We start from the raw sequence: 26560 nt of genomic DNA, 5'->3' as shown, positions 1-26560 counted from the left end.
ATCACATAATACAATATCATTACTTTATGGGAGATTAAATTGAGGCCTTATTTACCTTTACAGGTTCAGGCTGTTATGATCCCCATGGTTAGTATTGGGCAAGTCTGAACTTGGGATTTTAGATCCTAACATGGTTCTTTCTAACTGTACAAGATTGTCTCTGAATACATTCACAAGAATCTGCTAGTGAACTCTTTTCACAAATAATGAAATGTCTATTAAAAAGAAAAATTTAAACACTAATACATTAGACAAACATGTTGGAAAGATTTTATTACAAGCTGCAGAAAAGGATTTTTCACCAATAATATCCTTTCAAACACCCTAACCTCAGGGAAGATTCACTACTATCTCCACAATAAAGCGCCTTTCTCAAGCTGACACAGCTAGAATTTAGAATTAGAACTTAGAATTTAATTTATTGTCACGTGTGTCGAGGCACAGTGAAAAGCATTGTCTTGCGAGCAATACAGGCAGATCACATAGTTAAATAGCATAGATAAGCAAATAATAGGTAAACACCAGCAAAAACAAACACACTGGTACAGGCGAATGCTAAGAGTTTGTGAGTCCATTCTATTTGTGAGTAGGGTAGAAACTCTGGATGTAGGTTTGCTCGTTGAGCTGGAAGGTTCTTTCCGGATGTTTCATCGCCCTTCTTGGTAACATCTTCAGTGGGCCTCCGGGTGAAGCACTGCTAATAATTCCTGCTTTCTATTTATATGTTTGGGTTTCTTTGGGTTGGTGATGTCATTTCCTGTGGTGCTGTCATTTCCTGTGGTAATGTCATTTCCTTTTTTTCTCTCTCAGGGGGTAATAAATGGGGTCTAACTCGATGTGTCTATTGGTAGAGTTCCGGTTGGAATGCCATGCTTCTAAGAATTCTCGTGCGTGTCTCTATTTGGCTTGTCCTAGGATGGATGTGTTGTCCCAGTCAAAATGATGTCCTTCCTTATCTGTATGTAAGGATGCTAGTGAGAGAGGGTCACGTTGTTTTGTGGCTAGTTGATGTTCATGTATCCTGATGGCTAGTTTTCTGCCTGTTTGTCCAATGTAGTGTTTATTACAGTTCTTGCATGGTATTTTGTAAATGACATTAGTTTTGCTTGTTTTGCAAGTTTTGCAAGCAAAACTAATGTCATTTACAAAATACCATGCAAGAACTGTAACAAACACTACATTGGACAAACAGGCAGAAAACTAGCCATTACGATACATGAACATCAACTAGCCACAAAACGACATGACCCTCTCTCACTAGTATCCTTACATACAAGTAAGGAAAGACACCACTTTGACTGGGACAACACATCCATCCTAGGACAAGCCAAACAGAGACATGCACAAGAATTCCTAGAAGCATGGCATTCTAACCGGGACTCTACCAACAAACACATCGAGTTAGACCCCATCTACTACCCCCTGAGATTGAATAAAACAGGAAATGACAGCATCACAGGAAATGACATCACTAACCCAAAGAAACCAAACATATAAATAGAAAGCAGGAATTATCAGCAGTATTTTGCCTGGAGGTCCACTGAAGATGTTACCTAGTAGGGTGATGAAACGTCTGGAAAGAACCTTCCAGCTCAGCGAGCAAACCAAACTGGCTATGGTAGAAACTGTTTCAAAACCGGTTAGTGCGGGTGTTCAGGCTTCTGTATCTTCTCCCCAGTGGTAAAGGTTGTTGTAAAACATTGTCAGGGTGGGATGGATCTTTGAGAATGCTGGCAGCCTTTCCTTGACAGCTGGCCTGGTAGATGGATTCTATAGATGGAAGGTTGGCCTTTGAGATTGGCCGGGTCGAGTTCACCACTCCCTGTAACCATGTCCAATCTTGAATGGTACAGTTGCCATACCAGGTAATGATACATCCAGACAAAATGCTCTCGATGGCGTACCTATAAAAGTTGGCAAGGATATTTGCCGTCATGTCAAATTTTCTGAGCTGCCCGAGAAAGAACAGACGTTGTTGGGCCTTTGTAACCAGTGCATCCACATGAAGAGTCCAGGAAAGTTTGTTGTGGATAACCACTCCCAGGAGCTTGACACTCTCCACTCGTTCCACCTCTGTGCAGTTAATGCGTAGGGGGGCATGAGTAACATCTAGCCAAAAGTCAATAATGCGTTCCTTGGTTTTGCCAGCATTGAGAGATAGGCTGTTCGAGGTCTTCTATCTCCTGTCTGTAGTCTGTTTTGTCACCATCTGAGATTCGATTGACTATGGTGGTGTCATCAGCAAACTTGTAAATGGCATTAGTCTGGTATCCGGCGACGCAGTCATGGGCATTTAACGAGTACAGTAGGGGGCTGAGTATGTATCCTGGAAGGGGGTCCAGTGTTGAGTGTTTGTGAGGATGAAATATTGTCCCCAGTCTTCACTGATTGTGGCCTGTGGGTCAGGAAACGGAGGATCCAGTTGCAGAGAGTGGGGCTTAGTCCAAGATCATTAAGTTTAGTAATAAGTCTCAAGGGGATAATAGTGTTGAAGGCTGAACTGTAGTCAATGAGTAGGATTCTTATGTAGCTGTTTTGGTGTCAAGTTGTTCTAGGGAGAAGTGAAAGGCAAGTGGTATGGCATCTGACGTGGATCTGTTGGTCCGATTGGCAAATTGGAGTGGGTCAAGAGTAGTGGGGAGGCTGGAGTTGATTTATGCCATGATCAGCCTTTCAAAGCACTGCATGACAACCGAAGTTAGGGCCATTGGGCGGTAGTCATTGAGACATGCTGCATGAGCCTTCTTAGGCACAGGGATGATGTTGGCCCTCTTGAAACAGGCTGAGACAGTGGCCTACTGCAGGGAGAGGTTGAAGATATCTGTGAAGACCTCTGCTAATTGATGTGTGCATGCTCTCAGTGCACGGCCTGGTACTCCATCTGGTTCCATCGCTTTCCTTGGGCTCACACGAAGGAAAACTGATCTGACCTCTGATGCAGTGACTGTTGGGATAGGTTCGTCAGGACATGTCAGAATAGGTGTTACCTCTCCATCGAAGTTCTGCTCAAAGCAAGCATAGAAGGCATTGAGACAATCTGGGAGGGATGTGTCTTTGCTTGCTATCTTGCACTGTCTCTTTCTAGAACCTGTGATGTCATTCAGTCCTTGCCATAATCGCCGGGTTTCTGTCTGGGTCTTTAGTTTGGATCAGTATTGGTCCTTGGTTGTCTTAATGTCTCTGCGGAGGTCATACTTGGGTTCCTTAGATTTGAATTGGTCTCCTGACCTGAAGGCCTCACACCTGGTATTTAGCAGCTACGCCAGTTTCCTGTACAATTCCATCAATGCTTTGTATCTCCAGCTGGAATCTCTCCCTGAGATACCTGGAACAAACTTCAAATTAACTCAAGAATACTTTAACTACAGAGAAAACACAAAGATTTTTCAAACTCAATTTCTAGTCCTTTTGTGTTTATAATTCACTGATGTTCTAAAGCCACTAGGGTGGCATATGTGTATCCTGTCACAGGGTGTCTGGAGCTAAGTCCCTAATAATGACAATGAAACCATTGCCAATTGTCAGAAAAACCCATCTGGCTCACTAATGCCCTTCAGGGAAGGAGATCTGCCATTCTCACCTGGTCTGGCTTACATGTGACTCCAGACTCACAATAATGTGGTTGATTCACAATTGCCCTCTGATGAAGAGCTTTTGCCCAAAAAGTCAAATTTTCTTGCTCCTCGGATGCTGCCTGACCTGCTGTGCTTTTCCAGCACCACACTCTCAACTCTAATCTCTAACATCTGCAGTCCTCACTTTTGCCCTGCCCTTGAAATGGCCAAGCAAGCCACCCAGTTGTATCAATCACGACAAAATCTCAACAAAAGAATAAAACTGGATGGACCACCTGGCATTGACCTAGGCACTGGAAATGACAACAGCAAAACTATTCTGTCTACCCTGCAAAGTTCTCCTGACTAACATCTGGAGGCCAATGCCAAAATTGGGAGAGCTGCCTTACCAGCAACAGCCTGACAATTTATACTTAGACAATGTCCCAGACACCACCACCGTTATATCTGGATATGACCTGTGCCATCAGCAGGACAGACACGCAGAACTGGTGGCACATTGGTATATAGTCGGTAGGGAGTCGCCTTGGGAATCCACAACACTGACTCTGCATCCAATGATGTCTCATGGCTTCAGGTTAAACATGGGCAAGGAAACCTCCTGCCGGTTACCATGTACTGTCCTCCTTCGGCTGATAAATCAGTACTCCTCCATGTTGCATAACACTAAGGGTGGCAAGGGTGCAAAATGTACTCTGAATGGAGGGTTTCAATGTCCACCACGATGAATGGCTCAGTTGCAGCACTACTGATTGAGCTGGTTGAGCCCTACAGGACATAGCTGCTAGACTTAGTGTGCAGCAGCTGATGAGGGAATCAACAAAAGGAAAAAACATACTGGTCTCATCTTCACTAATTTGGCTGCTGCAAATGCATCTGTCCATGACAGTTTCAGTAAAAGTTACAAAAGCACAGTCCTTGTGGAGACAAAATAGCACCTTCATATTGAGAATACCATCCATCGTGTTGTGTGGCACTTTCACTGTGTTAACCTAGAAAGACTTTGAACAGATCTAGCAATAAAGACAGGGACACCATGAGACACCATGGACCATCAACAGCAGCAGAATTCTACTCCACCGTAATCTGCAATCTCATGACATGGCATATTCCTCCCTCAACTATTGCTACCAAGTCAGGGGATCAGCCCTGGTTCAATGATGAATGCAGAAAGGCATGCCAGGAGCAGTACCAGAAACACCTAAAAATGAGATGACGACCTGGTTGTGCTACCAAACAGGATTACTTGTGTGCCAAATGGCATAAACATCAAGTAATAGATAAAGCTAAGTGATTGCAGAATAAAAAAATTAGATATAACTTCTGCAGTCTCGCCACATCAAGTAGTGAATAGTGACAGACAATTAAGCAACTTATCTGGAAGACAAGTCTGCACAAATACCCTCATCCTCAATCTTCAGAAGAAGTGCCAAGTGGATGATCCATCTTGGTCTCCTCCAGTGGTCCCCAGTGTTACAGAAACTGATCTTCAGCCAACTCCATTCACTCCACAAAAAATGATTGGAAGTACTGGTTACTGCAAAAGCTATAGACTCTAACAGTATTCCAGTAATAGTCCCAAAGACTTGTGCTCCAGAACTTGCCATACCCCTAGTCAAGCTGTTTTAGTTCGGCTACAACACTGGTATCTACCTGACAATGTGGAAAGTTGCCCAGGTATGTGTGTTAGCAGCAGCGCAGGTGGGACAAATATAACCCTGCCAATTACTGCCCCATTAGTCTAACCTCACTCATCAGTAAAATGTGGGAAGGTGCCATCAACAGTGCTATCAAGCAGCATCAGTTCAGCAATAACCTGCTTAGTGATACCCAGTTTGGGTACCGCCAGGGCTGCTCAGCTCCTGATCTCTTTACAACCTTTGTTCAAACTTGGACAAAAAAGCTGAATTGCAGACGTGAGGTGAGGTGAGAGCCATTAACATCAAGGCTGCTTTTGACCAAGTGTGGCATCAAGGTGCCATAGCAAAACTGGAATCAATAGGTATTAGGGGGAAAACTCTTTGTTGTTTGGAGTCATACCTGGCATATAGGAAGATTGTTGTGATTGTTGGATGTCAGTCATGCCATGTCCAGAACATCTCTGCAGGAGTTCCTCAGCGTAGTCTCTGAGGCCCAATCATCTTCAGTTGCTTCAGTGATGTTCCCGACACATTGAGGTCAGGGGTGGGGATGTTTGCCAATGATCACTCAATGTTCAGCACCATTCACAACTCCTACTGAAATGGCCCATGTTCAAATGCAACAAGACCTGGTCAATGTCCAGGCTTGGGCTGATAAGTGACAAGTAACATTCATTCCATACAAATGCTATGCAACGTCCATCCTCACTAAGAGACAATCTACCCATTTTCCCTTGACATTCATTGGTGTTACCATCACAGAATCTCCCACTATTATAATCCTGGGGGTTACCTTTGACCAGAAACTTAAGACTCGACATATAAACACAGTGACTGCAAAAGCAGGTCAGAGTTTAGGATTTCTGTGGCGAGTAACTCATCTCCTGACTCCCTGAATCCTGTTCACCACCTACAAGGCACAAGCCAGGCGTGTGATAGAATACTCACCCTTCACTACCCCCCATTAGATTTTAGGCATGGCCATTTGGTTGAACGTTATGCAGTGTGTTTGATATACAAGATACTAACACAAATGGCATGCATTGATGTGGCACAGTGCTGTGCAGCAAAATGTTTATACCCATGACTATTCTGTGCTGGAAATCATTACACGCTGCTTGGCTATTTGTTCTAGTAAGGTAGAAATGGTGTAAGCCTGCGAGTTTTGAATGAAGCGGCAGTACGCTAAAAGGCAAGGCAAGCCACGAGCATCCAAGTAAATACAATTGAGTGAGGGCAAAGAAAGCAAGCTAAGAGCACTTAGATCATCCTATGAAGATACATGAGATTGATGTGTTCCTGCACACAGGGAGACCTGGCAGGAGCATTGCAATGTAAGGTCTCAGACTGCTCCATAGCATTGTATTGAAGTGCTACGTGTCTTCTGAGTTCGTCCAAGGTGAGCCATGATGATGTGGTGAGTCTGGAGTTCTGTTGAAACCAACTTCTGTGGATGAAGATTGGAAGCAGTCACTGACCAGTCAGTGTGTCATAAAATGTTAGTGAATAGAGGTTAACATAGAAGCAAGCAATGAGCTGCATGTAACTGTTCTAACCTTCAAGTTGGAAATTCCTGCCATATGGTTTCTCATCAGTGCCTGGAGGAATTATACACTACACAGAAATGAGATGAGATTACCTAGTAATGTGATGCAAATGTGTGGAAATAACGTTCTTTCTATTTACTGATGATTATAATCTATACATTGAAACTTTAAGAGGAAAATCAGACTTTTCGTATCTTGATATCGAGATGCAAGTTTATTGTATCCTCCCAAATTTTCACCATTGCTCATACCATTCAAACATTAGGGGAATTGTGTCCAAAGTTTTCTTTCTTTTGCTACTCTAAACTTTTCTCCAGCTACTTTATGTTACCCAAAAACTCCCTCGCTGGAGTTCACATTTTTGATGGCGTTTCCCTTTCCATTGCTCCATTCTTGTCTTTCTTCTTTTTTTTTTGTTAATTCGAGCTTTCTTATTTCCATTTCTTTTTCATTTTCCCTCATTTGTCTCTTCGCTTTTCACTTCTCTGTTCTTCTCTTTTCCTTGAATTCAAGATTTTTAAATTTTCTTTCTTTACCTCCAATTCAGGTTCTTTCATTTGTAACTGAATCTTAGCTAATTCTATCACTTTCGGGTTTCTCTCTCTTTACTTGTAAGGACTGGGCAATCACTTTAATCATATCTTCATTATGAAATCCTGCTTTTATATCTACCCATAATTTGTCTGCTAACTTGCTATGGTTAACAATAGTCAAATATTTCAAAATATCATCTACTCAGAAAAGTTTTGGGAAGAGTCAAAGGCATTTATAATCCCAACCCATGTAATATAATTCAATGCAACATCTATTCATATACCCAGCACTTCCACATAGCTGTACCTTTGAGAATTCACAGATCCCTTAAATTCAAGAATGTTTGATGCTGGAAGGTGACCCCATGTCATTATGATACCAGCTGATGTTAATTCTGGGCAAGCCAGGTCCCAGACTAAACACGACTTGTTAGACTCATACCTTGTTTTTATCTAGCCATAAGCCTGTTAGCTCATTCACAAGAGTCTACTATTGTACCTTCAATGCATTGAATAAAACATTGAACACGAAAAGCATGAACTATGTTATACCAGACGTAATCGCTGGAAAGATTTTATTACATACAAAAGAGCAGGATTAAGATCTCACTACATTTTTTTGTACTTTGCAATATCCTTAACTAACCTTCAGAGAAGAGTTTCCATGATCTCCACACTCCTCCACTGACACTCCTTTCTTAGCCAATGCAACAGCAATCGGTTTCCTTTTGGTAACTTTCTGGGCATTCATAGAGTCAAAGAGATATACAGCACGGAAACAGACCCTTTGGTCCAATCCGTCCATGCCGACCAGATATCCCAACCCAATCTAGTCCCACCTGCCAGCACCTGGCCCATATCCCTCCAACCCTTCCTATTCATATACCCATCCAAATGCCTTTTAAATGTTGCAATTGTACCAGCCTTCACAACTTTCTCTGGCAGCTCATTCCATACACGTATCACCCTCAGCGTGAAAAAGCTGCCATTAGGTCTCCTTTATATCTTTTTCTCCCCCTAAACCTATGCCCTCTAGTTCTGGACTCCCCCACCCCAGGGAAAAGACTTTATCTATTTATCCTATTCACTAGGTAATTTGTTATTACATCTAATATTTCTCCCTGAGACACCTATTCTCATTACCACTTTAACTTCAGAGCCAACAGACAAGTTCCCTGAACTCAATTTCCAGCAGTTTTCCCAGGAATTCTGACATGAGAGTCTAACACTTCAGCTTCTACTGTTTCACATGCCGACACACAGACTGACTGACCAACTCATGATATTTCTGCCTTCTTTGTGTCACTGAACCATGTGACTAGGCAATAGCCCAGTTAATTTCCCCTTTTTAACGTGCACTTAATTACTATCTGTCATCTCAAAATATTAGGCCAAAAATTACGGTTAAAAATAATGGTGAGCCTAATGATGCCCCTCCTTATGATGCATGTATTAGACAGAAATTTCAGGTAAGCACAGATGGGCAATAAAAACAAAAATGTCTATATTTGTGCCTGAAATATATCATGGTGCATAGACTATGTGGACGTGGTTTGCTTGTTCATGTATATTGAATGAAATTACATTGGTATACTTGCATGATAGTGTTTGATTAGTAGGGAAATTGTGGGTTGGTTTAGTCCAGTTGGTTGGATGATTGGTTGCAAAGCAGTGAGATGGCAAAAGCATGGACTCAACTTCCATTATTAGTTGAGGTTATCATGAAGGAATCTCCTTTCAACCTCTCCCCTTGCCTGTGATTGGGTGGGCCTCAGGTTAAATAACCACCAGTCATCTCCTCTCATGATAGAGCAGCCCTATGATCTGATAAGACAATGGCAACACAACAAAAAAAGTGAGGAAGTCAACATCTTATGTTTGATTTAGTTTAGTTGTAATCACACAATGCTCATTAATTAATATTATATGATTCCGTTTCACTATAACCAATGTAGATTTTAGAACTTGAATATCATGTGATTCTAGATTAGCGTGGTGCTGGAAAAGCACAGCAGTTCAGGCAGCATCCGAAGAGCAGTAAAATCGACGTTTCGGGCAAAAGCCCTTCATCAGGATTACAGCTTGATTCTGCTTAACCTCAATTTACAAAGAAATGCACCGTGGAATTGTGAACAGACTGAAGAGAATATGCTATTGCTTTAGATTTACAAATACAAGGATGAGACCTGTGTAACTTATTTCAATTTCACAAGTGTGTGAACATTCAGACTTCCAAGGTTCGTTAAGACAGAATTGGTATCCTCCCAGTTCATTAGTCCTTATCAAGGAATTATTTTGAATTTTATGATGAAGATTATGTGAAGTTTCACACATGTCCAAAAGTATTAATCCTTACAGCATATGCTCTCTTTTTTTCCAAACAAAGGTTTAAAGAACATTTCAAATGATCAAAATGTCATAAGGAGACAATAATTGGTTAGTAAGGAAGGTAGTCCTTTGCATAATGACAAGGAATTAAGGAAACCATATTACACATGTAAAGTAATTGTCCTTCTTTGATGTGTATTATGTGATGCTGCTGCTCCTTTAATAAGGTTATCTTGTCCTTGTTGTGTTTTCAGAGAGGCCATAAGAGAAACAGGCTCCAAAAAGTCTGGGGTTGAAGGGTTTTAGGGCTAATTTGATTAGAGCTAACAGATACTGCCTCAGGCAAAAGGTTTTGAGTTTAAAAAACATCTGCACAATGAAAGGAGAGTGGCCAGTTCTCCCAGCTTAGCTTTTCTCTGGTTTGGTTTGGGCAAACCAAACCAGTTTTGAAGCTGCTGGATCCAAAGAAGCAGGTCCATGTTAGTACTCTCTGTATAACATCTTTCCCGTAAGACCCTGTGTTTGATATTTTCTTTTGTGCCAAGGGGTGTTATTGGGGATTGTTGCAAGTATTTGGAACAACATCATTAAGTTGGGATGATCTGTTGGATTTTCGGATAGGTTACGTTATTCAGTATTCTGTTCTATTTTGTTTCTTTTTCATTTGGTAATCTTGTAAATAAATTTTGGTTGTTTAAAACTACATGGTTTGGCCAACTCCAACCCTCCTGGAATATCTGCATTGCACTTGCTTAAGACAACTAGCAAAGTTAGGGTCTGGGCTACTTTCTTTTAGGGGTTGATTCATAACGATTAACTTAAGTAAAGTTTTCTGAGTTACTGCACCAGTCTGTCCCCTATTGACTTGACATCTCAAATTAACAAATTCATATTGGGATTTGAGTTTAAATTATAACCTAAAACTCACAATAGATATGGACTAAAGTCCTCAGAAAATTGTGAGGTCTTGTCTATTTCTGTAATAATGCAATTAGTTCTAAACTATAAAATCTCTATCACTAAAAACTCCTATATCAAATTGTTTTAAATTAATGTTCACTGCTGGGTCCACAGCTTTTCATCATTTATAAAATGATTTGAATGGGAACGTAGGAAGCGATGCAGATGACATGAAAATTGGAGGTGTACTGGACAGCGAAGAAGGTTACCTCAGAGTACAATAATATCTTGATCACATAGACCAATGGGCTGAAGAGTGTCAGATGGAATATAATTTAGATAAATGTGAGGTACTGCATTTTGGAAAGGCAAATCAGAGCAGGACTTATACACTTAATGGGAAGGTTCTGGGGAGTGTTGCTGGGAGTGCATTATTCAATAACAATACTTTAATCTGTTTGTTTAAGCAGACAAACTGTCGCTTTCTCTGGCCATCCAAGTTCCGGATACTTGAGACTGAGATTTGAATCCCTGGCTTAAGGCAACTTTCAGTAATAGAAATTAAATGGATAAAGGCAATTCAAAGAAATGATGAGCTTCAGCAACAGCATATTTTGGCCCATTGCTTCCAATGCAGAAAAATAGGTCATTCCTGATGAAGAGCTTATGCTTTAAACATTGACTCTCCTGCTCCTTGGTTGCTGCCTGACCAGCTGTCCAACACCACGCTTTTTGACAAAAATAGGTTAGTTTGCTTTAATATTTTACACATTTCCATAGGAGGTCAGCTTATTACTATTAGGAGGCTGAAGCTAAGGCACAAGAAGTCAGTTGGCATTCATGTCATTTGCACAGCAAAATGCTCAGTGGTCAGCTTAAATTAAAATGATATGCCTGCTGTGATTCCACAGACGGTAATTTGATATTAACATTAAGCACCTAGTGCAATGCTGGAGGAAGGCAGTTGATATTCATATTATATTCCTGCTGCAAGGTTACAAGTGGTCTATGCATATTAATATTGCACACTTGATACCATGCCAAAAAAAGGCAGCTGATATGAATGCCACTGGAGGTCAATTCACAGGAACAACTCATTTGTGCAATGCCACGGGTGGATCTCTAATATGTTCCTGGTATAATGCCAAGTGCAGTCTGCTGATATTAATGATACACCCCTTGTGCAATGCCATGGGTGGTCTGCAAATATTAGTGATATATTGTAGTGCAATGCCATGGGCGGCTGGCTGATGTTAATTATATGTCAATGACACGGGTGGTCTGCTGGTGTTAATAATATGTTCTACTGCAATGTCACAGGCGATCTGGTGATATCGATATATTCTAATGCAATGCTATAGGTGGTCTGCTCATGTTAGTGGTAAGTTCTACTGTAACGCCACAGGCAGTCTGCTGATAATGATATGCTCTAGTGCAATGCCACAGTCAGTCTGGTGATGTTAATGATGTGCTCTAGTGCAATGCCACAGGTGGTCTGGTGATGTTAGTGATAGGTTCTGGTGCTGATGTTCATGACATGTTTTAATGCAATGCCACGGGTGGTCTGCTGATGTTAGTGGTAGGTTCTGGTGCAATGCCACGGGTGGTCTGCTGATGTCCATGATATGCTCTAGTGCAATGCCACAGGCGGCCGTCGTTGCCAACATCGGGCCGTGCATCGATACTGGGGGTTATATTTAGATTTGGGAACAGGAGCCACATTGCTCTCCGCCCTTTCCACCCCCATCACGTGGGGGTTGTTGTAATCAATGGCTGGCCTGTACCAAAGACAATCCCCGCCTAATCCTCCTTAATCACTAAAGAGGGATTTGCGTCTCGGTTTTGCATCGAAATGGCATTTCGGGACTTCTAAATCTCGCGGAGCGGTGACCGCTTGAAGAGTGCTGCATCGTCCCCTGATCGAGTGAAGAGTCTGCGGGCTGGGCGGTGCACTCGGCCGCTGTGATTTTAATTAATCGGTTGCCTCTCCCACCCCCACCACCCCAGATCCTCAGGCGCAGTGGGCGGGCCTTCTCGGGCCGTGACGTAATGGAGGCCGGCGGCGACGCGCTGGAGGTGATCAGCATTGTGGGTAGAGCGGTGTGCGCAGGCGTGTTGCTGACGGCGGCCCTGTACCTGCTGCGCGCGCTGTGTCAGAGGATGGCCTGGAAGTGCGGCGGAGAGAGCCAAGCGGAGCTCGTCAACAACCTGCGGAGTGAGTGCCTGCCTGCCCGCCCGGGGGGGTGGGGGAAGAGATACCACACCACACCACACCACACCGCGTCCGGCCGGCAGAAGCTCACCGGAGCACTGCGCCGGCTCCCTGCCGGGCGGCAATCCCAGAAAGGGGGGCGGTGGCCGGCTGCTGGAAGGGTGGGGGCAGGGCGAGGATCCCTGCCGTCTCCCGGGGAGACGGGCAGGAGGTGGGTGGCAGCTCCCACCCTACCCCCCCCCCCACACACGCACCGACCCTGCGGTGCAGCCCGGGAGGGGGGGGGGGGCGAGAGTTAAGATCAAAGTGGTCTCCTTCCCTTTATATTTAAAAAAATGCGCTGACCATTGCAGAGCTGTCAGATGTCAACAGCAGCTTTCACCGTGTGATCAGAAACAGCCCTGCGGGGAGAGGGGCTGGGTCACTCTCTCGCTGATGGCCGTCTTCAAGGCTGAGGTAGACAGGATTTTCATCCGTTGTGGGGGAGCAGGGAGGGAAAGCCGAGTGATGTATTTTCTTTTTAAAAAAAGACAAGGAACTGCACATGCTGGCAGTCCGAAACAAAAACGGAAAGTGCTGTTGAAATTCACCGGGGCTGGCATCATCAGTCCAGAGAGAAAAAAAACGGTTCAGTCCAGTGACCCCTTTGTCAGTACAGTTGATGCCAGAATCCAGGCCAGCTCTCACCTTACTGAATGCTGCAAGGGCCAGCTCTGGTGTGCCTTAATAACTGCTCACCTGATAATCCATCTAATGTAAGACCCTAACCGTTTTGCTAGCCCTGCAATTTTACCTTTTCAGAAATTAATCCAATTGATAATTTATTATTCAGTTATTTAGATTGCTGAATTCTTTTATGTTGAGCTTTTAAACAAAATTTCAATTGAATGTGTAGTCTTGGCTGTCATCCCAGTGTAATGTTGAAAGGATTGTGTCATTTATGCTTTCAACTCTAATCTCTCTGCTCATACCCCAGAGAAAGATCCCCTGGTGCACTGATCGTCACTGCCATCAGTATTGTGGTCAGTTAGCTCAGCTGGCTGGATGGCTGACTTGTGATGCAAAATGATTCTGACATTGTGGGTTCAGTTCCCACACTGGATGAGGTTACCATGAAGGACTGTCCTCCTCAAGCTCTTGCCTCACCTGAGGCATGGTGACCCTGGAGTTAAACCATTGCAAGTTGTTTCTCTCAAATAAGAGAGCAGATACACGTCAAGACTGTCGCCTCTTCACCTTTGCCAGTAACACTGGCTGGCTAATGATCTCCCTGTTGAGAGCTACTGAGGGAAAATCCCAGGATTAGATTAATAAAATCCCTTTCATGACTCCTAGATGGTTGAAAGCCAATTAATTGCTTTTGAGGAATAGTTTATGTTCTTCAAACAGAAATAGTTGAATGAAAATTCACTTGTCAGTCTGGATTTATGTAGCGATTATATGATGTTGGATTTCCTGAAGGCTGAATATATTGAGAAATGAACAAGTACTTGCAGACTGCCAAAACTGTATGTGATGAAGCTGATATCTTGAAATGCATGTTGCTAAAGTGGCCTATCCACAGAGTACTAAGACATAGGCAGGGAAATGAATGAACAATAACTGAAGGGGATATTCATAATGGAGGAAAGTGGAGAGAATTGTTGGACTCTGACATTGTCTGAGTAATTAATGTTGATATATTCTGAATACTTAGAAGAGATGTTAACATTGAAGAGATCATAGAATTCCAATAAGTACATCTTATTTTTTTTACAACTGCCACTGTTAGTGCAATATGTATCCTTTCTGTAATCATTGGTTCATCCCAGGAGTAGGGCAGTGGAAATATAATATAGGAGAGCCAATACAGCATAATAGTATGTTCAGATGTACCTTGAAAAATGTTAAGGCATTTATAAAGTCCCTTTCTCAACCTCTGGAATTTCTGAAATGCTATATAGTAAACCTAGAAATCCCAATAACTAACTGCGTGCATGGCAATCTCTTAAAATCAGCTGTGTAATAATGGCTGGGCAATGTATTTCAGCGGTTTTTAATTCTGAATAAATGTTACTCTGGAAACCAGGAAGGGCTCCTGTGGTCTATTAAAAATACCGTGGTGAGATAAATCTCTTGAGCACATCAGAGGGTGGAATATCATTTCCATTTAATATCTACATCCAATAGACTGCTTCACCAGTTCAGCACGCTCTCAATACTGTACTAGATTGTCAGCCAATTTGGGCTCAGTTCCCTGGTATACTGAGTTTTAAAAAAATCTCGCAACACCAGGTTATAGTTCAACAGGTTTATTTGGAAGCACAAGCTTTCGGAGTGCTGCTCCTTCATCAGGTGGTTGTGGTGTATAAGATTGGAGGACACAGAATTTGTAGCAAAAGTTTACTGTGTAATGTAACTGAACTTATATATTGAAAAAGACCTGGGTTGTTTAAGTTTCACATCTTTTAGAATGGGCATGTTGGTTTCAGTTCTTTCGTATGTAAATCCCAAGACTTCCTTTAAGTTACATTCTCAAGTGAACTTTAACAGTTGGTGTCATGTTGGCCCAGACAATGCATTGAACGTGTGAGTGCCCTGTGTGAGGCTGTCTGTGCCCCAATGTTCAGACTGATTCTAATCTAAAAAAGGATTTGCAGATTCTTACATGAATTCATGCAGTTTTGAGCAAAATAAAATGTACTTCTGCAAGTACAAATTCACCCCACAAACTTGTGTGTATGTGGGTGTGTGTGCAGGGGGTATGATTGTCTGTGTCTGTGAGGCCGTGAGAGTGTGTAAAGGGGTATATGTCTGTGAGGGGTGCATGTGAGTGTGGGAGTGTATCTGTGAGCGTATGAGAGAGAGCTTTTTTATGAGAGTGGGTCTGTAGGAGTGTGTGGTGCCGTGGTGTCACCTGTAGTGTGATATGAACCCAAGGTCACGATTGAGGCCATCCCCAATGGCCTCAACTGAACTTTGCTATCAGCCTCTGCTCGGCCACTTTGAGTAGTTGCTTGTCCTGAAGTCAGTCTTGGGGGCTCGTCACCGAGGTCAAAGGTCCTGGACCACTGAAGTGTTCTCCAAATGGGAGGGAACGCCCCTGTCTGTACTGAGGTTCACTAGTGCAGTTGCAAGTGTTTAACTAGATTGGCAGGAGTGTGCTCTAGCAAACTGAAGTTGAAAACGGAATTAAGATGAGTAACTTCCTACAGAAGGAAGTAGTACTATAATACATAACATAAAATAAGTTAAAATAAAAACTATCCAGTCTAATCTCAATTTCCAGCCCTTGATTCATAACGTTGTAGATTGCAGCATTTCAATTGTCTATCCAGTTGTTTTTAAGAACCATCATTTCAGGCAGACTGTTCCAGATCCCCATGACCCTTTGGGTGAAAAGGCAGCTTCTCTCCCAGGAAAATCCATCCATCTGCGAATCTTATCCACTGTGCAGGCTGCTATTAATTTAGCGCACCTTAATTAAAAATCTCCCTTCACTGCTGATATTCCAAAGAATGCAACCCCAGCTTATCCAGGCCTTTGTTAAAGCTAAATGTTTCTGATTCTGGCAACATCCTTATCTCTTTCTGAAGTGTGATCATAAACTTTCTTGAATGTAGTGACCAGAACTGTTTGCAATTCGATAATCTAACTAGTATTTTGTTATATTTTTGGAAAGAAATCTACGAAGCCATCTGTTACCAATTGCAACATGACGTTTAGAGGTTTGGGCTTTTAAGTGGCAAGCAACTGTGCCAAACGTGTCAGGCAATGGACATCTCCAAGAAGAATGGATTTGACTATCTCCCCTTGATGTTCAACACCATTGCTGAATCCACCAAAAATGTCTTGGAAATTATAATTGATACAAGCTTGACTGGACCAGCCAAATGAGTAATATGTTTACAAGAGCAGGTCACACGCTGAATCCTACAATTGGTATTACTCTCCAGGGCCCCCTCACCATCTGCAAGGCACATGTCAGGAAGGTGATAGAATACACGCCACTTGCCCAGATGGGTTCAGCTCCAACGACCCTCCAAGATTTCAACACCATTGAAGACAGTACAGTTGCTTGATATGGTACCCCACACACCTTTAAGATTCACTCCTGCTGGTGCACAGTGGCAGGAGTGTATGTTGTGTCCTTATTTAGTTTAGTGCTGCCTGGAGCGTCGGAGGCTGAAGGGTGACCTTAGAGGTTTACAAAATTATGAGGGGCATGGATAGGATAAATAGACAAAGTCTTTTCCCTGGGATCGGGGAGTCCTGAACTAGAGGGCATAGGTTAGGGCGAGAGGGGAAAGATATAAAAGAGACCTAAGGGGCAACTGTTTCACACAGAGGGTGGTACAATTGCAACATTTAAGAGGCATTTGGATGGGTATATGAATAGGAAAGGTTTGGAAGGATATGGGCCGGGTGCTGGCAGGTGGGACTAGATTCGGTTGGCGTGGACAGGTTGGACAGTAGGGTCTGTTTCCATGCTGTACATCTCTATGACTATGTTGCAGACTTTTACTATGCTAAAGGTGCTTTAGAAATGTAAGCTTTGATTTATATCTATCTATCTTCAGAAGCTTGCTTCCCAGTTTAGCATTCCAAAAGCAGCATTTTAAACTCCTTAAATGTGGTTTCCTAAACGTTTCACTGAATTTAGTTTCCCCCCCCATGACAGTTCATCTCATTTACTTCCTGTTTTTTAAAAAAAATAATGTTTGACCCAAAGAACTCTTTCAACTTTGAATGAGAACTTAAGTCTCTTTGCCCTTTGACTAAAAGAAGAATACTAAACTTCAATTCCCTTTCGTTTGCACACACACTCTGTCCCCATTCTTCTTCACTTTCACTCCTCTGCACTAATGTTTTCTGTTCAATCCAAAGATCTGCAAGTGATCTTGGTGATGCAGAGGACCTTCTTCATTGATCCCAAATTGATTGCTACCTTCAGCAATTTCAAAGGCCAGTTGGTTCTGTATACACTGTGTAATCTGTTTGGTGCTCTGACCCAATTTTTCTCACCATTTCCACACTTCAGAAACATGACTTTGGATATCTGCATGTTGTTGCCTCCACACGCAATCTCTAGAAATTGCCTTCATCCTCGTTTTAATGCATCTGAACATCCTGGTTGCAATGGTAGCATGTTGGCTCAGTGGTGAGCACTGCTAACTCACAGCATCAGTAGCCCCGGTTCAATTCCACCTTGGGGGATTGAATGTGTGGAGTTTGCACATTCTCCACATGTCTGTGTGGGTTTCCTGCTGGTACTCTGGTTTCCTCCTATATTTCAAAGACATGTAGGTTAGGTGGATGGGCAGTTTAGCATGGCCAGTAGTGTCCAGTGATGGATTAGCCTGGGGAAATGCAGAGTTACAGGGATTGAGTAGGCGAGGTAGGTCTGGGTGTGATGTTCTTCAGAGGGTTGGTGTGGACTCAATGGGTCAAATAGCCTGCTTCCGCACTAAGAATTGTGATATTAAGACACCTGAATTTGCAAGATACCTTGCCTGTTACGCTCATTCGTACATCCTTTTGCAGCTCTCTGACTTTGGAGCCATCTTCCAGGTTCTAGATGTAAGTTTGCTCGCTGAGCCGGAAGGTTCATTTTCAGATGTTTTGTCACCATACTAGGTAATATCATCACAGTCTCCGGTGAAGCGCTGGTGTTATGTCCTGCTATCTATTTGAGTTTGGGTTTCCTTGGGTTGGTGATATAATTTCCTGCTCTTTTTCTCAGAGGGTGGTAGATGGGTCTAAGTCGGTTGTTGATAAGAGATCCGGTTGGAATACCATGCTTCTAGGAATTCTTGTGCTTGTCTCTGTTTGGCTTGTCCTAGGTTAGATGTATTGTCACACTCAGTGATGTCCTTTATCATCTGTATGTGAGGATACTAGTGAGAGAGGGTCACGTCTTTTTGTGGCTGGTTGATGTTCGTGTATCTTGGTGGCTAGTTTTCTGCCTGTTTGTCCGATGTAATGTTTGTTATAGTTCTTGCAAAGTATTTTGTAAATGGCGTTCGTTTTGCTTGTTGTCCGTATAGGGTCTTTTAAGTTCATTAGCTGCTGTTTTAGTGTGTTGGTGGGTTTGTGGGCTGCCATGATGCCAAGAGGTCTGAGTAGTCTGGCAGTCATTTCAGAGATGTCTTTGATGGAGGGGAGAGTGGCTAGAGTTTCTGGGTGTGTTTTGTCTGCGTGTTTGGGTTTGTTGCTGAGAAATCAGTGGACTTTGTTCATGGGGTACCTGTTCTTTTTGAATACACTGTATAGGTGATTTTCCTCTGCTTTTCGTAGTTCTTCTGTGCTGCAGTGTGTGGTGGCACGTTGAAATAATGTTCCAATACAGCTTCGTTTGTGGGTGTTTGGATGATTGATTTTGTCGTTCAGTATTTGGTCCGTATGTGTTGTTTACCTGGTAGATGCTGGTTTGAAGTTCTCCATTGATTGATTGTTTGCTCTACTGTGGCATCTAGGAATGGCAGTTTGTTGTTGTTTTCCTTCACTTTTGTGAATTTAATGCCAGTAAGGATATTATTCATGTCTTGAAGGTTTCCTCTAACTTGTTTAATTTAGTGATAAAGGTGTCATCCATGTGGCGGACCCAAAGTTTGGGTTGGATGGTTGGCAAAACTGTTTGTTCAGCCTTACTGCATTACTGCCTCTGCTAAGAACCCTGATGTCAGAGATTCCATGGATGTTCCATTAGTTTGTCTGTAGGTTTTGTTATTGAAATTGAAGTGGGTGGTAAGGCATAGGTCCACTAACTTGACAATTCTGTCCTTGCTGATGAAGTTGGTGGTGTTTGGTGTAGGTGTCTTTGGTTCTTCTAATAGGTTGATGTTGATGGGAAAACCATAATTTCATTCTCTTCTATCTTGGTATCTTTCATGTTCAGCAATTCTTGGGTGGAGTGACATGAGTCTTCTACTAAGTCTTTTAGTCTTTGGTGTAGTTCCTTGGCTAATCTGTACATCGGTGTTCCAGGTAGTGAGACTATGGGTCTGGGGGGGGTCTGGTTTGTGAATTTTGGATAATCTGTAGAAGCATGGTGTGTTGGATCCATGTGGTTTTTTGGAAGTCAGTCTTGTTTAATTCTCCAGATTTCTGAAGTTTTTTTGAGTAGGGCTGTGATTCGATTCTCTAGTTGTGGGTCTGGTCTACTGCCATCTATTAAGTGTTGGCATCTGCAGGCAGTGTGTTCGTTTTCTCAATGTAGTCTGTTTGGTTTAAAATGACTGTCGAGTGTCCTTTGTTTGCAGGTAGGATAACAATGTTTTTATCTTTTTTTAGTCCTTCTAGTACTTTCCTTTCTTGTGTATTGGGTGTGTTTCCTTCTTTTTTCCTGCTTAATGTTGGTGCGACTGTCTGGTTTGGTCAGTTTCATCTGTGAGTTTGTTGTCTTTGTGTTGTTTCTAATGCTGCTAAGTGAACGCATAATGAACACAGTCTGCTGATTTCTCAGCAATAAACCCAAACAAGCAGCCAAAACATGCCCAGAAACTCTAGCCACTCTCCTGTACATCAAAGACATCTCTGAAATGACTGCCAGACTACTCAGACCTCTTGGCATCATGGTAACAAACCCACCAACACACTAAAACAGCAGCTAATGAACTTAAAAGACCCTATACGGACAACAAGCAAAACGAACGTCATTTACAAAATACTTTGCAAGAACTGTAACAAACATGACATCGGACAAACAGCAGAAAACTATCCACCGGGATAACATGAACATAAACTAGCCACTAAAGACATGACCCATTCTCACTTGTATCCTTACATACAGATGAGGAAGGATACCACTTTGACTGGGTCACCACATCTATCCTAGGACAAGCCAAACAGAGACGCGCACAAGAATTCTTACAAGCATGGCATTCCAACCCGGAACTCTACAAAAAGCGCATCAACTTGCACCCCATCTACCATCCTCTAAGAAAAAGAGCAGGAAATGATGTCACCAACCAAGGAAACCCGCGCACAAATAGAACACAGGACGTAACACCAGAGCTTCACCGGAGGCTCAGTGATGATGTTACCTAGTATGGTGACGAAACATCTGAAAATGAACATTCCAGCTCAGCGAGCAAACTTACATCCAGAACCTCAACCTGAGCTAAAACACTTCTCAAAACCCGCTACCATCTCCCAGGTTTTGGAGCAACAACACCTTTTCTAATCCCCAGGTGCTACTGTGCATTTAAAATGCAATATCTTGTTACATATCCCTGACTGGTTTCGGGAAGTTGGGTGTACAGCGAATGCAGTAGGTTATTGTGATTTACAAGTTGCTTTTGTTTATTCATTCATGGGATATGGGCATCACTGGCTGGGCTAGAATTTATTGCTCATCACTAGTTCGCGTGAAGAAGATGGTGCTATGCTGCTGCCTTCAACCACTGCATCCATTTGGTATATATAGACCCACAATGCAGTAAGGAGGGACTTCAAAGATTTTCACCCAGTGGCAGAGAAGGACTGGCGATTATGTTTTCAACAGTCTCTGAATAAGAGACAAACCAATTACGATTGAGGGGGAAGAGGAATTTGCAGTTCTCTACCCCAGAGGTGAAAGGTTGTTGGGCAAGTTCAAGACAGCAATACATTTATAGAATTTAAGATAGTGATGGATATAAGGATAGCGCAGGATATGGCATTTAGATTGATGATCAAACATAATCGAAAATGGTGGAGCAGTTCAAAGATGGGCCATGCTAAGATTGCCCCATAGTATCCAAGGATGCACAGATTTGGTGGATTAGTCATGGGAAATGAATGGAACAGGATAAAGATCTGGGTATGCTCTGCAGAGGGCCAGTTTAGACTCAGTGGGCCAAATGGCCTGCTTCCACACTGGGATTCTATACTTCCAGATTCGAGCAGGTGATGGTGTTTGCTTATTGTGCTTCCACACAGCCAGATACTAATGTGCAAAGTTGTTTGGTGTCTTGCAGTGAAAACAAGACTTCCCCCTGCACTGAACATGCTGCCTTTTCCATTTTGAACTTTGCCCTCCACAGGACTCATATCGTTTGCTTTGTCCGTGATCTTTTCATTCTCTTGGCCTGCACTGTCCAGTGGCTGAAACTAAACCTGCAGGGTGCAGTAGGCAGTTAAAAAGGCAGACTGTACACTGGCCTTCGTAGTGAGAGGTTGGAATGCAGGAGCAGGGATGTCTAGCTGCCATTTTTCAGTAGCCTTGGTGAGGCCACACCTGGAATATTGTGTGCAGTTTTGGTCTCCTTATCTGAGGAAGGATGCTCTTGATATCGAGGGAGCGCAGCGAATGTTTACCAGATTCCTTTCTGGGATGGCAGAGCTGACATATGAGGAGAGAGTGAGTCGGTTGGGATTGTAGTAGAGGAGGTTTCGTGGTCATGTTGTAGCTATGCAAGACATCGATTAGGCCACTTTTGGAATACTGTGTGCAATTCTGGTCTCTTTCCTACTGGAAGGATGTTATTAAACTTAAAAGGGTTCAGAAAAGATTTACAAGGATGCTGCCAAGGTTGGAGGGTTTGAGCTATAGGGAGAGGCTGAAGAGGCTGGGGCTGATTTCCTTGGAGTCTGAGGGGTTACTCCTTAGAGGTTTATAAAATCATGAGGGGCATGGATATTGTAATTAGACAAAGTCTTTTCCCTGGGGTGGGGGAACTCAGAACTAGAGGGCATAGGTTTAAGGTCAGAGGGGAAAGATTTAAAAAGGACCTAAGGGGCAACTTTTTCAATTGAGGGCGATGCACATATGGAATGAACTGTCAGAAGAAGTGATGGAGGCTGGTGTTATTACAGCATATAAAAGGAATCTGGATGGGTATATGGATAGGAAGGGTTTAGAGGGATATGAGCCAAAGTCTAGCAAATAGGGCTAGAATTAAGTTGGGATATCTGGTTGGCTTGGACGGGTTGGATCAAAGGGTCTGTTTCTGTACTGTTTGTCTCTGTGACTAAAAGTCAGGATGCACAAGATGTGAAATTTCCTAAAATTCCTTTGCAATTGAGTGCCTGGATACTTGTGCTGCATCGTCAATGGACACATAATGATATACTCTGATATATTTCCCAGTGCCATGGGAAAACCGTTCAACAGGCACATTTTAATGATCACATTTCAGGACTAAATCTCAGTGCTTGTTTGGCCCTAATGATATGAATGTGCATACTAATGTGCATGTGCTAGTTTTTATATAGACAGGAAGAGGATAATAGTATATGCAGGCATATTTCTGTTACTATTTTAAAGTTGCTCATCTGTCCTTATTTTTATCCTGTTCAAATTCCTATGGCTAAGTTTGTCATGTTTTAACTACATCCTCTGGCTGTTGGACCTAGTTCATTCCAATACCGGATGTAATATTTAATTATAATTTTAGACATTTTTAATTTTAAAAACTGAACCAAAAATTTATAGTGGGAACAGCTGGTGGATTTGAATGTTTAGTATATCCATATTTATAAGTAATAACAACTGATCAGGTGTGGAGCATACATTTCATATCTATAAGGGACAGTGTTAGGGATTGTAAAACCATTCCACATTGTGTTGGCACAAAATATCAAAAGACTGAAGACAAAGGAAGTACTGAACAACTTGAACTCTTCACTGTATGTTTCTGAGACTTGAGACTCTAGAATTTCTGAAATAACAAGGATCATTCCATCTGAGGAAGCTGGGCACAGTACCAGGCTGCAGTTCTTAACACTTGTGCCTATCTACATTCTTCAATAATGCATTTTATTTAATTAACCGTCTGTTTGGCCATTTTTTGATTCAGCCAGAGCCTGATATGTGTGAACACTGCTTTGTTTTTCTTTGCTGTTTCAGGGAGACCTAATGACCAAAAAAATTCAAGGAAGCTGCTCATAAAAATATTTTTAATTAAACTAAAAACAAACAACCTAGATTTTGAGGTACTTTTTGTAGGAATTGGATATTATTGTATTTGATTAGCATATATAGCATGTGTAATAAGTAAAATGTCTAATATGATGGCTTGGTTTTTTTTTTATTTTGGAATGTATTGAAGTAGTTGCATTTCTTTTGTTTGAGTAGACTCCATCAAATAGTGACCACCTCTGGAAGATCTATGAACTTGATTAAGTTAGGAGGTCTTGAATAAAATTCCTGTCTTTGGACATGTCAAATAGCTGGTAAAAGTTCAAACATTGTTTGGTATAGGAATAATTCCATGGGGAGTGAGAGGTGCGATAATAAGCAGGGGCTTTTTTTGAGTTTTATGTTTCTTGGTCTTCACTGCAAAAGTACCACAAGCACGGCTCAACCAGTACAGTTTAGTTGTCTTCTCAACCCATCTTGTTCTTTAATTGTTTTGTTCCTTCCACCATTATGTACTTTAATGGGAAACATTTCTGCTGTGCATGTTAGGCATTGATAATCTCCAACAATAGATATGCTACACTTCTTCGGCATTAAAAGCATTATCTTCACTGAAATCCTGAGTAACCAATGACCAGAAACCTTATTGGATGAGCCATATGAATGGTGTGGCTACAATAACAGATTATAGTTTGCCTTTTTGTTCCCTAAAGCCTTTCCATTTACTATCCAGCCACAAGTAAAAAATGATCTCCTCTTGCTGGCTCCAACTGCGCTCAAGGTAAAAGCATTCTGCTTACTTGGCATCTTCACCACTTTAAGTATTGACTTGCTTCTCTAGTATCAGCAATGTATGTCATCTACAAGCTGGAATGCAACAGCTTGTCAAAGCCAGTTTTTTTTTCCCCCAAATTTGTGATTTCTACTACTTAGGTTAATAGCATCAGGTGTCTGGGAACTCCATTTCCTACAATTTCCCTCCATGCCTTAACCTGTTTTGGAATTGTATTGGGTTTCACATTCCTACCACTGAGTAAAATTCCTTCTCCTGAATTTAGTTTCAGTCTCTACCACAGGTGGGCTATTGTATTAAATTCTTTGATAATTTAATGTGCCAATGTAATACTTTCTTATATAAGAAGTTAATGTCAAATTTGGCTGCAGGTTATCATTTCTCATATGGAACCAATTAATGCTTTATTAATATTAAATTTTAAAGGCGGTTATGTCACCTGTTCTGCTGATAAGCGAACCATCTCATTTTTAAGCTATTAGCGATCAAAGAGCAACTTAGATTGTTTTATTGAGAAGAAGGTGCAAGGTACTTGCGTTCAGAGACAATATTAACATGCTCTGAATTTACAATGGGATGGATCTCAAAGTTCTGGAAAGTTGTAGGTATCAGATTCTAAATGATCCACTTCCAAGATGAAAGGGAGTGGAGGTTGAGGCTAGCTGATTAGCCTTATTAGTTAGAAATATTAATATATCTTCTTGCCACAGGAAAAAACAAGCAATCTTGAAATTGGGTTATCTGTGCTTCCCTATATTCATAAATACCAGACTCTAAGGTTCTGTATGGCTAACAAGGGGGAAGGGCTGATAGCTTACAAAATCAATCACAGTTGGATGAAGAGCTAATCTGGTTTCCAGTCAAATAGACACATGCCAGGGGATTTGTTCTGGTGTATTCAGGTTGAAGAATTGCTGTAATTGGTTTTGCTGGTCATTGATTTTAAGAAACAAAAGCAAGAAAAATACCTGTAAGCGAACACTAGCCCTTGCCACTTGGCAAAATAGGAAATAAAGAACCCATTGGAGGCTGAGAGCAGCTGTTGTTTGTTTGGTATGGGAATAATTCCATGGGGAGTGAGAGGTGAGATAATAAATGGGGGAATTATTTTTGTTTTAATACTTAAAATCAGAGCTTGAAGACTCTGAAAAGAACGAGTTCTTGTGCAAGTGAAAAAACATAGGTCCGCCTAATCAACTCTTGAATAGAATGTCAACTATTACTGCCACAACATTGTGTCACCATAATTTTTAAAATAAAGAATGCGAAACAATTCATTCTGTTTATTGACTGACATTGTTTTTATAATCAATCTGAACCTTTTCATCTGTTTTACTCCATGTTTTAAACTGACATTAAGTTGTTTGGTAGAAATAAGTAATCCATTTCTTATTGCCATTTGTGAAACAATAAGTTTGTTTTCAATAAATTTAGCTTGTAAATAATAAAGCCTGGTATGATTTACACTGGTTTTGAAACAGTCAGGGAAATTGATCACCTTGCTGATGTAAATAGTTTGTTACACATTTGCGATGGCTTTTGGAAAGTGAGTCTCAAATTTCGTGCACTTTTCCCAATTGAGTTGTGACAGGTTAAAATATATGTTTGGGGCTCTTGTGGTAATATCCCTATCTCTGAGCCCAAATGCCCTGATTCAAATCCCAGCTGCGGCCGAAATGTCATAACAGGTTGATTTTAAAAAATTAATGTATATATTTCCTAATGTCACTGTTCTTAATATTTGCAGTTCCAAATGGGGAAGTTCATAAATACTTTCCTTTTTCATCTTTTACAGAGAATGGAATAGTCAAGACAGAGAAAGTTTATAATGTAATGTTGGCTACAGACCGTTGCCACTATGTAAAGAGTAATCCTTATACAGATTCCCCTCAGTCTATAGGTAAGCATTTCCAAAGTACTTCTCTTTTCAGCAACAACCTGATCATCCCTCCCCATTACCTAATGCACGTTTGGCTGTGCCTTAATCTGTATTTCCAATGCAGTGGGCTTCGAATATTGCAAGAAATTATTGCTGGCCTATTTGAATTATTGACCTCTTGACATCTGTTCTAGAAATTAGTTGCATTTAACTTATAATTTCAATGGATATTTTTAGAATAACTCATATATTTTGTTATATTTTTAACGTATGAACATCATAGCATGGTAAATAAATATGCTTTTCAAAAAATACTTGTATAATCAACTTA

General features: G+C 41.7%; 1 protein-coding gene across 2 annotated transcripts in view; it reads left to right on the top strand.

Moving 5' to 3' along the window:
* Positions 1 to 11880: 11880 nt before the first annotated feature.
* pcmt (protein-L-isoaspartate (D-aspartate) O-methyltransferase) overlaps positions 11881 to 26560 on the top strand; it is a 53757-nt gene continuing 39077 nt past the window's right edge. The window contains exons 1-3 of one of the 2 annotated variants that reach the window (XM_043696454.1): positions 11881 to 11904; positions 12531 to 12738; positions 26146 to 26250. In XM_043696454.1, the coding sequence (XP_043552389.1) occupies positions 11896 to 11904; positions 12531 to 12738; positions 26146 to 26250 (322 nt within the window). In that variant the 5' untranslated portion in view covers positions 11881 to 11895. Of the gene's footprint in view, positions 11905 to 12078; positions 12103 to 12530; positions 12739 to 26145; positions 26251 to 26560 lie in introns of those variants that run through there. The other variant, XM_043696455.1, reaches the window with a different exon arrangement.

The sequence above is a fragment of the Chiloscyllium plagiosum genome, chromosome 9 (assembly GCF_004010195.1).
Source record: "Chiloscyllium plagiosum isolate BGI_BamShark_2017 chromosome 9, ASM401019v2, whole genome shotgun sequence".
In the NCBI taxonomy this organism is placed as follows: Eukaryota; Metazoa; Chordata; class Chondrichthyes; order Orectolobiformes; family Hemiscylliidae; genus Chiloscyllium; species Chiloscyllium plagiosum.
The sequence above is the reverse complement of the archived record's forward strand: the minus strand, read 5'-3'. Positions and strand labels throughout refer to the sequence as shown.